This window comes from Perognathus longimembris, chromosome 6 (assembly GCF_023159225.1).
Source record: "Perognathus longimembris pacificus isolate PPM17 chromosome 6, ASM2315922v1, whole genome shotgun sequence".
Taxonomy (NCBI): domain Eukaryota; kingdom Metazoa; phylum Chordata; class Mammalia; order Rodentia; family Heteromyidae; genus Perognathus; species Perognathus longimembris.
In genome coordinates this window covers 47,390,820-47,403,562 of record NC_063166.1, presented here as the reverse complement: position 1 = coordinate 47,403,562, position 12,743 = coordinate 47,390,820, and the positions used below count along the sequence as shown (strand labels likewise).

General features: G+C 42.5%; 1 protein-coding gene across 2 annotated transcripts in view; it reads right to left on the bottom strand.

Moving 5' to 3' along the window:
• Mlh1 (mutL homolog 1) overlaps window positions 1-12,743 on the bottom strand; it is a 65,939-nt gene that overhangs the window by 23,422 nt on the left and 29,774 nt on the right. For both annotated transcript variants that reach the window (XM_048348659.1, XM_048348660.1), the window contains 2 exons: window positions 3,172-3,548; window positions 39-184 (listed from right to left, as the gene is read on the bottom strand). In XM_048348659.1, coding sequence (XP_048204616.1) covers window positions 39-184; window positions 3,172-3,548 — 523 coding nt within the window. The remainder of the gene's footprint in view (window positions 1-38; window positions 185-3,171; window positions 3,549-12,743) is intronic.

Below are 12,743 nucleotides of genomic sequence, written 5' to 3'. Positions count from 1 at the left end.
ACCCTCTGAGTCCTGAGCAGGTCTCTGCACTTACGTACTCTCATGTCCCCGTTCACTGATTTCTTCTTGGAGACTTAAAACACTGGTGAGGTTAATGATCCTTCTCCGAGGGGTACAAGCTGCTGTCATGTCCTTCTGGGAATCATCTGTCATTTCCACATCAGAATCTTCCCGATGCCTCTTCCTACAATAAAGGAAAAAAATGGAGAGACTGAAGGCTTGGCCCAGTTGGCAGAGTGATAGCCAATGAGCAAAAGTGATAGGTACCAAGTCTGAATCTCGGTTTCAGATTTTAAAGAAACATTTTTTTAAAGAGAGAGAAAAAAAGAAGGTGCATATTACAACTTCCTCCTAGCTTTTTTTACTTAAAGCCAGCACTTTACCACTTGAGCCATTAGCTCTACTTCCAGCTTTTTGCTGGTTAATTAGTTAAAAGTCTCTTGGATTTACATGGCTGGGCTAGCTTTGAACCTCGATCTTCATATCCCAGCCTCCTGAGTAGTTAGAAGTACAGGCATGAGCCGCCAGTGCCAAACTCTTTTTATTTTTAAACTCCACCAAATTTTGTATTTTACAGGGAAAAAGGAACCGCTTCTCCATGCTGATGGCCACTTCTGTTACATAGCTGCAAGCTGTCCTCTAGCACACTGGTCACCTAGAAGCCCTCAAAAGCCAACAACCATACTGAACAGTCTAGGCGACATTGCAGGTCCTTGAGCAAGTGACATGAGTGGACTTGGTCAAGCTTCTTTATCATTCACTTCTCCATCTATCCATCATCAGTAATGACTGTATGGGGCAAGGCACTGGGCTTCAGGATTATTACTTCCTATGGGAAAAGAGTCAAACTACAGCAGAAAAAAAGTTTTTTAAATATGAAAAAGTAGATGAATATGAAAGTAAAAAAAAAAGTAGCAAAAACTCTCCATCTGGCAGGAGACTTAAGAAGAATCATAAGATGGATTGGTTTTGTCAGTTGTAGGGCTTGAACTCAGGGCCTGGGCACTATCCCTGAGCTCTTTTTTCTCTCTAGCACTTTGAGCTCCACTTCTGTTTTCTGATGGTTAATTGGAGATAAGAGTCTTGCATGCTTTCCTGCCAGGGCTGACTTCAAACTGCAATCCTCAGATTCCAGCCTCCTGACAAGCTTAAGATTACAGACATGAGCCATCAGCACCCAGACAAAGATTGTTGTTTTTTTTAATGTTAATGAATGATAGTTTTTTTAAAAAGTCATATGATAGAATGATGGGCAGTGAAAGGAGAGAACTTTAAACGGAAAAGGAGACCTCTAGCAAGAGCTGACATCTGAGCAGAGACCCAAGTGACAAGAAGCCAGAGCCTTCTAGGTTGAGGTAAAAGCAAGGGCTAAGAATTAGCTCAGGCAGTCCAGCCCAGCCACAAGAGCCACCTGGCTGAAGCAACATGAACAGGAGGAGAGGTGGAAGGCTAGAGAAGACTGGGCAAGAGATTTAGGTTTATTTATTAGTTCCCCAACAGATAAACAAATGTAATACTTCCCTAAAAGCTAAAAGCATTAAATGACATATGTATATAGAATACCTGACACTGCTTGATAAATATCAGCATCCTTTATTCTTCACTGAAAAAATCCTCGAAAGTTGTCTTACTAGGATGATTTAGGCGATCTTCACCTACTGGAAGTTGATAATCGAGTTGTTCTTCCTATAGAACTACCAATCTGGATATTAATTTCATCTGAAGACGTCTTGCACTCTTGAGCAGTAAGAAATTAGATTTAAATACCTTAATCAAGTTCAAATAGCCATGTTAGTGCTAGGGTTCTTTGTGGCAAGCCACAAAGTAAATGTGCAGCCTTGGGCAAGTAACTCTGGCTTGTTCTCCAAGTACAGCACCTGAGCTTACTAAATAAGGAGTGTCCACCTCGGAGACTTGAGAGAGACATAGTCTTTAAGAAAAGAACCTGCAGGGCTGGGACTGTGGCTTGGTGGTACAGTACTTGCTTAGCATGCACAAAACCCTGGGTTTTATTTCTCAGTACCACATAAAACAGAAAAAGCCAGAAGTGGTGCTGTGCTGAAGTTGTAGAGTGCTAGCCTTGAGCAAAAAGAAGCTCAGGGACAGAGCCCAGGCCCTGAGTTCAAGCCCCAGGACTGGGGAAGAGAGGGGGAGAAAGAGGGGGAGAGAGTGGGGGGAGGGGGAGAGAGAGAAAGAGAGAGAGAGAGAGAGAGAACCTGTAGAACAGGATATGAAATGTTCAAAAGTAAGTATAACATTAAAAAAATAAGTAGTTGCTAAGTGACATTCTTTGTTACTATAATGCCTTTTCTAGCTCTCTTAACACATACTTCAGGATGTTTTATGAACTGGATTGACAAAGAGCTTCTTTAGAAATAAATGATACTACTTTTGGGTAGGACAGAAGAGCCACTTTAGGTTTCTTGGTTTCTTTTCCTAGTCACCTATGATGTTAAAGTTTTATCAAAATACTTTATTAATAACAAAGGATTCAAGCCAAGTGCCACTGGCTCATGCCTGTAATCCTTAGCTAATCAGAAGGCTGAGACTGGAGGATCACAGTTCAAAACCAGCCAAGGCCGAAAAGTCCATGAGACTCATTATCTCCAATTAAACACCAAAAAAAGTTGTAAGTGGAGCTTAGGCTCAAGTGGTAGGGTACTAGCCTTGAGCAAAAAAGTTCAGGGACAGTGCCTAGGCCTTGAGTTTAAGCCTAGGACAAGTACAAAACAGCAATAAAACAAAACAAAAACTAAAGGATTCATCTGCTTTCTTTCTGAGGTTTGGGTTGCATGCATGCACACGTGCAAGCATGTGCGTGTATCCTGGGGTTTGAACTCAGAGCCTGGGTACCCTCTGTCTTCGCTGGCTTCCAGCTGTGGTCCTCAGATCTTAAACCTCCTGAGCAGCTAGGATTACAAGTGTGGGTCACCAGTACCTGGCCCCTTTCTGATGGATTTCAAGCTCTTACTTGGAATCATGGATATTTAAGATCTCTCAGAAGAAACTGTGGTGGTTGGCTTTAAGCCATGGTAAAAGGCAGACAGTAGATGAAGCCACAACACTGGCCCAAGTGGAGACAGAGAGCAAGTCAGGTAAGAAAATGGGCAAAGAGTTTCATAAACGACTTTAAAGAACAAAGAGAGCAAGTGTACTTCACAAAGCTCATACCTGGGGTTGCCTGGGCTGGAAGGTGGTACTGTTTTTTGTGCTGTATCTGAAGAAGCCCCCTCGACTGCTGGACCCTCCAAGCTCTGATTCTTGGCAGCCACTTCAGCAGGGGATGGGAGTTCAAGCATCTCCTGATCTTGCTGCCTGGCCTCACCCTTACAGACGTCTGTTCTATCCCCTGAAACAGTGGCCAGGGGCTGACTGGGGACCTTGCTTACAGGCTGCAGAAAGGCATCAAGCTTCTGTTCCCGGGAATCTGTGCGGACCATCTGGTAAGCATGGACCTTGTCACCACTTCCAGATGTAGACAAAGCGGTCACAGCAGCTGTGCACTTAGCTACCTCCCCAGAAGGGCCAGCAAGTCCCGGAAGCAAAGTCTGTTTCAAAAGAGAAGACATCACAAGACTCAGAATGCGAAGAGTATAAATCCAGGTCCCCAAATGGAGCAGTGTTAAAGAAAGGAGGTAGAACCAGGTATAATCACCATTACCAAACTACAATTACAAAAGGAAATTAGACCAAAATTTGGAGTATTTTAAATTTTAAGAATTAGGCAAAGTCTGTATAATCTTAAAATTAACTTGAAATGGAAATTATGTAAAGTTCTTATATCTTGTCTAATTTTTCCCACAATAAGGATTTCTTTATGTGGTAAATTACGTGGGACAGATTTTTTTTTTTACCATTTTAATCATTTTTACTGATAATTTCATGGCATTAAGTACATTTCCACTGCTGTGCAACCATCTCCACCACCCAGAACTTCCTCATCCTTCCAAACTGAAACCATACACCTACTAAACAATAATTTCCCACTTTTCTCTCCTCCTAGCCTACCTAATAATCACCTCACTATTGTCTATTTTTTTTCCCCAGTCCCGGGGCTTGAACTCAGGGCTCAGGCGCTGTCCCTGAGCCTCTGTGTGCTCAAGGCTAGCACTCTACCACTTGGGTCACAGCGACACTTCTTGCTTTTTCTGAGTAGTTTATTGGAGATAAGAGTCTCATTTTCCTGCCTCGGCTGGCTTTGAACTATGATCTTCAGATGTCAACTTCCTGAGTAGCTAGGATTACAGGCATGAGCCACTGGTGCCTGGCACTACAGTCTATTTATAAATGTACATGTTTCCCGCCTGTTGCAAGGCCTAAAAGCAATGATGACCCAGAAGCAAAAAGAACCTTAGATCCTAGATCTAGGCTCGGGTTCATAAGCTGAGAGTGCCTTTGAGTTATCTTTTTTTTTTTTTTTAATTGTAAAAGCTATGTACAAAGGGGTTACATTTATATTAAGTCAGGTAATAAGTACATTTTTTGTTGTCACCTCTTCTTGTTTTCTCTTGTCTTTGCAGATACAGAGGATTTATAAAAGGTAGATGTAACTGGGTCAAAAGATGAACATACCAGCTGAAAGGGGTTTTCACTGGACTAAGATGGGATAAAAAGACAAATGGAGCCAACAATGACTCATGTCTGTAATCCTAGCTACTCAGGATGCTGACATCTGAGGACTGTGGTTGAAACCAGCCCAGGCAGGAAAGTCTGTGAGACTCTTAGCTCCACCAAAAAGCTGAAAGTGGAGCTGTGGCTTAAGTGGTAGGATGAGTGTCTTGAGCAAAAAAGTTCAAGGACCACACTCCTGAATTCAAGCCTCAGTACTGGAAAGTGATCAAAATGATCTGTTTATCTGTGTGTGTGTGTGTGTGTGTGTGTGTGTGTGTGTGTGAAAGAGACAGTGAGAGAGAAAGAGAGAAAGAGAGAGAGAGAGAAAGTAAAGGATAAGGGAAAGAGACAAGAGGGGAAAATTGTGAAAATTGATTAGAAGTCATGGACACATAGCTTTTCCCTTTGAAAACTGGTAATTAATGAGACAGAACTTAGCATTTGACCTTACTTTCTAGTATATACTTTATTTCAGAATAATCAAATAGCTCTAATAAGTGAGAAAGTTTGTTCATACAGGTTTATGGACAATTAATATAGAAAAACAATAAAAAGAGAAAAATTACCATCCTACGATCTAATGACATAACCAATAAAGATTTGGCCATCGATAGATGATGAAACTGGGGAATTGGAAGATGGCGCCGACACAGTAGGGAGGCACTCCGACTCGCCCCAACTAAATAGCAAACTGGGAACTCCAACACCCAACACCCCATCAAGAACCCAGCAAAACCAGCAGCCAGAAGCAGTGGAGAAATGCAGGAAAACAAAAAGGAGCAAAAAAGAAGAGCTGAAAACCTACACAGAGACGGAGAGTCTCCGGGGCACCCTCCCCCCACCAGCCGACCCTGGCCCAAACAGGGCCAGGCTGGGAAAGGGGAACCCGGCGATCGGCAGACAGGCTGCCGGGAGCACAGAACTCAGATAGCGGGAGACCCCACGGTCACTAGGGAGGGTGCAGACCAAGACACACTACGGCAGCGACGAGAAGTTCGGGTCCACACCGGGTTCAGAGAGACGGCGGCTGGGGAACCCAGCGCGGCAGAAGGAGGGAACCGGGGAAGCCACCACGACACTTCGCCACCCCCTGAAGGTCCAACGGCTGCACGGGACACACACACAATCCAGGAACAGTGAGTCCCCCATTACCCCCTCACCCAACGGGAGACCAGCTATCAGAGACCCAAGCCCTACAAAGAAGCTAGATCTCCCTCCCTCCCCCTCCCCACCCCGAGGGAACAAAGAACCCCCAAATCAGGCGGGAAGCTCCCATCAGGCGCTGGGAAATCAGTTTAGCAGGAGAAGGGCGGAGCAGCCCCAAGGCCACCCAGGTGCCTGAACTAGCCGCACCAGCCCCACCCCCTTCCCAACAGAGGCTGGGGGACAGCCGGCAGTGCAAGCCCCACCCGAGGCGCCTGGACCTCGCGGACTCTTACAACTAAAATCACTGGCGCTGGTGGGCAATACCAGCACAGCAGGGAAACCTGGGCCTGATCACGTCCTCCCCTCGCAGCGGAGGCGAGGTCTGAGGGTGCTAACCCATGCCCGGACAGTCGATCCCACTGGGCCCCACACATACCACCCCCCCCAACGGACTCGCGGGAGGGCGCAAACACAACCCAACAACCCAGGGCTCGTTCTGGGAGGCGTACCCCGCTAAAGTGGACGGGGCTACAGCGCGAGTGCCTGTTGTAGCGGGCACACAGCGCACAGGAGGGCGGGACCCCCGGCAACAGCGCTGCACTGGTGGGTGGGGCCACAGCGGCAGCACCTGCTCCGATACACACGCCTACACAGGAGGGAGGGCAGAGCTACAAACCAAACCTGAGAAGCCAGCCACAGATTTCCAGATGCACAAATCACAAAGAAACATAACACAGTTCATCAAAGAGCAAGCCAACTCACCAGCTCCAAAAAGCAGCACGACTGAAGAGACGGAGATTAAAAAAGCAAATGAGGCCATGTTAACAGGAATGATGGAAAGCATCAAAAATGAAATCAGAAAACAATTCCAGGAGTTTAGAGTGGAAATCGTGAAGGACATCCAAGAAGCCAAGAAAGAAATGGAAGCAAAAATGGATACAATGCAAGCCTCCTTTAAAGAGAATCTTAACATCCTGAGAATTGAAATGCATGAAAAAATAGATTTAAAATACAACTCTTTGAAGAAATTTCCACGATCAGAGCTGATCTGACAACCATAAATAGCTCTCTGACATCCATAAACTCCACAATTGAAACCATTACACAAAGAGTGGACCATATGGAATCCAGAATCTTTCGCCTGGACGATGAAGCAGCCAACAACCAGAAAATGACCACACTCCATGAAACGGTGAAGCTTCAGGGCAGACTAATCCAGGAACTAATGGACAAAGACAAGAGATATAATCTGCGCATAATTGGAATAGAAGAAGGAGCCGAATACCAGAGCAGAGGGCTTAAACATGTTCTCAATAAAGTTATTGCAGAAAACTTCCCCAATCTCACAGGGGACCCCATCCAGGTAACCGAAGCCTATAGGACACCTAGCAGGCCAGACCCCAGAAAAGCCACCCCAAAGCACATAATATTCAAGACTTCAGACCTAAAGATTAAAAAGCAAATTCTGAATTCAGCCAAAGCGAAGAAAGAAATTTTCTACAATGGGAAGAGGATTCGAATAACAGCTGACTTATCCACACAAACTTACCAAGCACGAAGTGAGTAGAAGAACACCATCCAAGTATTAAGGCTAACAATATGCAACCTCAGATCAAATATCCAGCGAAATTGGAGCTCACATTCGAAGGGAAAACCAGATCTTTCCATACCAAAGAGGAGTTAAAGGAGTATGTGAATAAAAAACCAGCCCTACAGCAAATTCTAAGAGGGGAGCCAACATAGATCGTACAAGACACACAGACAGAATCAGAAAGAAACTACAATAGCCAAAATCCAACAGAAAAAACAGCTCACTAAAGACAAGAAAAAAAAAAAAAGGAGGAAAAAACAGCCCAAAAAGTAAATGGAAGGAGAAAAAACACCCTTATCCTTAATCTCTTTAAATATAAATGGTTTAAACTCTCTGATAAAGAGGAGCAGACTGGCAGAATGGATTTGCAAACAAAAAGTTGATATCTGCTGTCTACAAGAGACCCACCTTACAGCAAGGGATAAAAACAGGCTCTGAATGAAAGGATGGAGCAAGATCTTCCAAGCAAATGCACTTACCAAAACGGCAGGTATAGCCATCCTGATCTCAGACAAGCTGGACTTTGCATTAAAATCAACTCAAAAGACAAAGAAGGACACTACATATTAATACAAGGAAAAATCCAGAATCAAGACATCACAGTGATAAATATATACTCACCGAACAAAAGAGGCCCTGCATATGTCAAGCAAATTCTCACAGAATTATAGAACAAGATAGACACAAACACAATCATAGTGGGTGACCTTAACACCCCACTCTGTCCAAGAGACAGATCCAACACCCAGAGGATTAGCAAGGGAGCTGAGGACCTAAGTAACACCATTTCCCAAATGGATCTGACAGACCTATATAGAACCTTCCACCCTACAGAGACCCAATACACCTTCTTTTCAGCAGCCCATGGATCATATTCCAAAATAGACCACGTCATAGCCCACACAAAGGACCTCAGCAAACACAAAAGTATTGACATCATCCCATGTATTATATCTGATCACAGTGGATTAAAGGTAACCCTCAACAACAAAGGATACCACAGAGGCTATACACATTCTTGGAGGCTAAACCCCACACTGCTATCCAACACTTGGGCCACAGACCAAATTAAAGATGAAATCAACGAATTCATAAGCCACAATGACAATGAAAACACATCACAAAGAAAACTATGGGACACAGCTAAGGCAGTACTGAGGGGCAAGATCATTGCCCTCAGCACTCACATTAAAAGAATGGAAGCAGAGCAAGTGAATAACCTCACGATGAAACTAAAACAACTGGAGAAACAAGAAATGATCGAATCTAAAATGACTAGGAGGAGAGAGATCACAAAGATTAAAGAAGAGATAAATCTGATTGAAAATAGAAAGACCATTCAACAAATAAATAAGACTAAAAGCTGGTTCTTTGAGAAAATAAATAAAATTGACAGATCCCTCGCAAGATTTACAAAAAAAAGAAGAGACTCATATACGTAAAATCAGGGACTCCACTGGAAAAATAACAACAAGTACGCACGATATTCAAACAATCATAAGGAACTATTTCCAGAACCTCTACTCACTAAAAAACAATAATTTTACAGAAATGGATCAATTCTTAGAGAAGTATAAAATGCCCAAACTGAACCAAGAAGAAATAAATCAACTAAATAAACCAATAACTTACAGCAAGATACAGGGGGGTAATCAAGAACCTCCCAACAAAGAAAAGCCCAGGCCCAGATGGATTCACCAACGAATTCTATAAAACCTTTAGTGAGGAGCTAATACCAATACTCCTCAAACTCTTTGGCGAAATAGAAACAGAAGGAGAAATCCCAGACTCATTCTATGAAGCTAATATCATACTCATTCCCAAACCAGGCAAATACCCAACAAAAAAAGAGAACTACAGACCAATATCACTAATGAACACAGATGCAAAGCTCCTCAATAAAATATTAGCTAACAGGACCCAGAAACTGATCAAGAAAATTATACATCATGACCAAGTAGGCTTCATCCCACAGTCACAAAGATGGTTCAACATCTGTAAATCAACCAATGTAATTCACCACATAAACAGATCTAAAATTAAGAATTATATTGTTATCTCAGTCGATGCCCAAAAAGCCTTTGACAAAATGCAACATCCATACCTATTAAAAGCTTTGGAGAGAACAGGAATAGATGGAACATTCCTCAAAACAATAAAAGCCATATACAACAGACCAACTGCTAACATCATATTAAATGGAGAGAAACTTAAATCATTCCCCCTAAACTCAGGAACAAGACAAGGATGCCCACTCTCCCCACTTCTTTTCAACATAGTGCTAGAATCCCTAGCCATAGCAATAAGGCAAGAGGAGGACATCAAAGGGATCCACATCGGCAAGGAAGAAATCATGCTATCCCTATTCGCAGGCAACATGATCTTATATCTGAAGGACCCAAAAAACTCAGTACCCAAACTCCTATACCTAATAAACCAATTTGGCAAAGTAGCAGGATACAAAATCAATCCACAAAAGTCAGTAGCTTTTCTGTATACCAGCAATATACAAACAGAAAAGGAAATTATGGAAATAATTCCATTTACAGTAGCCAAAAAAAGAATAAAGTACCTAGGGATCAAGTTAACCAAGGATGTGAGGGACCTATTTAATGAAAATTATAAAAATGTAATAAGGGAAATCAAAGAAGACACAAGGAGATGGAAAGACCTCCCATGCTTATGGGTAGGCAGAATCAATATAGTGAAAATGGCCATATTGCCCAAATTGTTATACAAATTCAATGCAATACCTATCAAAAGCCCAGCCACATTCTTCACTGAAATAGAGAAACCAATCCATAAATTCATATGGAACAGCAAAAAACCTAGAATAGCCAAAGCAAATCTAGGCAAAAAAAGCAGTGCAGGAGGTATCACAATACCAGACTTCAAGCTCTACTACCAGGCCATCATAACAAAAACAGCATGGTATTGGTATATAAACAGACCGGAAGACCAATGGATTAGAATTGAAGACCCAGAAATAAAACCGCACTCTTACAGCCAACTGATATTCGACAAAGGAGCTAAAGACATACAATGGAATAAACATAGCCTCTTCAACTACTGGTGCTGGGAGAACTGGGCAGCCATATGCAGAAAACTCAAAGTAGACCCAAGCCTATCACCATGCACCAAGATCAACTCAAAATGGATCAAGGACCTCAATATCAGACCTGAATCCTTGAAACTACTGAAGGACAGAGTAGGAAAGACGCCAGAACTTATAGGCACAGGAAGGAACTTCCTGAATAGAGTCCCAGGGGCACAACAAATAGGGGAGAGACTTGACAAATGGGACTACTACAAATTAAAAAGTTTCTGCACAGCTAAGGACATAGCCACCAAAATAGAAAGACAGCCAACCATATGGGAAAGGAGCTTTACCAGCACAGCAACAGACAAAGGCCTTATATCTGTCATCTACAGAGAACTCAACAAACTAAGCCCCTCCAAGCCCCATAAACCAATTAGGAAATGGGCAAAGGAGCTAAAGAGAGACTTCACAAGAGAAGAAATAAAAATGGCAAAGAAACACATGAGGAAATGCTCAACATCCCTGGTAGTAAAGGAAATGCAAATAAAAACAACCCTGAGATACCACCTCACTCCAGTTAGAATGGCCTATACTCTGAACTCAGGCAACAACAAATGCTAGAGGGGGTGCGGGGAAAGAGGAACCCTTCTCCATTGTTGGTTGGAGTGCAAATTAGTACAACCACTTTGGAGAACAGTATGGAGGTTTCTCAAAAAGCTCAATATAGACCTACCCTATGACCCAGCCATACCCCTCCTAGGCATCTATCCTAAACAGCAAGTCCCAAGATATCAAAAAGACATTTGTACTTCCATGTTTATAGCGGCACAATTCACAATAGCCAAAATATGGAAACAACCCAGATGCCCCTCCACAGACGAATGGATCCAAAAAATATGGTACTTATACACAATGGAATACTACATAGCGATTAGGAATGGTGAAATATTGTTATTCGCAGGGAAATGGTCAGAACTCAAACAAATAATGTTGAGCGAGACAAGCCTAGAACACAGAAAACAAAGGGGCATGATCTCCCTGATATATGACTGTTAACAAAGGGAGACGGAGAGACAGTAGATACCAAGTCTGTGAATACTGTATATGTTCTTGATACATTGTATATTGTATATATGTCTACCTGACCTAGAGAAGGGATAGAAAAACAGGACGTAAGATATCACAAGAAATGTACACACTGTCCTACTATGTAACTGTACCCTTTTTGCACAACACCTTGTAAAAAAATTTGTGTTCAATTAATAAACAAAAAAATAGATGATGAAACTATGAATGAAATGATAAGGAGCAATCTTACCACTTTACATCAGAAAAACCCACTGAATGATGTGACTAGTCACTATGTCCCTCCTGCTGAGTTGCACTAGGAAGTATAAATAAGGTACCATTTATCTTAAAATCCTTCTCCACTCCCCACTCTTATGCTGCAACTTCCAAACTCCAGAGGAATATGTGAGAAACTATCAAGGCAAATATCACTCTCCTACTTTTCCTAACCCAAGAAACTCCATTGAAGTCTAAGAACCACTACCTGGATGCTGACATCTTATGTGATGCTTTCCCAGGAGAAGGTAAATCAAAGGAGAATGCTCTACAGATTCTCTTGCTGTCTTGGAGTTCACAGTGCAAATATAGGAGTGGAGTAATAAGGACCGAGGCCTAGCAGGAAATGTAAGAGAGATCTATCATTCATCTTCAATTTTACTATGTGTTCTCTCTTACTTCTCTACTTGCTTCTCATAGAACACCCTCAGCCCTATTCCACAGAGACACAGTAGCAGTCCTATCAAGTGATATCATATGTATTTGTACCACAAAAAAGATGGACTAATATGATTGAGCCCCCTAAGAGGGAATCTTCAAATGAATGGCTGATGTGGCCAATGAAAGGGAAGGGTGGGTGTGACTATCATTTGGTAAACTGGCTGTTTTGAAAACCAGACTGTAAAAGTAAACTTTACAATCATGTAAATGTATTTAAATGGTATAGAACTGCATGACCAAAAATATTTCAATGTTTCATGAGAGCCAGGCTCTGGTGGTTCATGCCTATAATCCTACATACTGAGGAGGCTGAGACCTGAGGATCACGGTTCCAAGACAACCCACTCAGGAAAATCTGTGGGACTCAACTCCAATTAACTACCCAAAAGCTAAAAGTGGAGCTGTAGCTCAAGAGGTAGAGTACTAGCCTCGGATGGAAAAGCACAGGGACAGCACCCAAGCCCTCAGTTCAAGCCTTAGGACAAGCATTAAAAAAAAAAAAAAGTGGGGTGCCTCTTTTATCAAAATCAAAATCAAACATCACAGCAGGAGTTGGAATGTACTTTACTC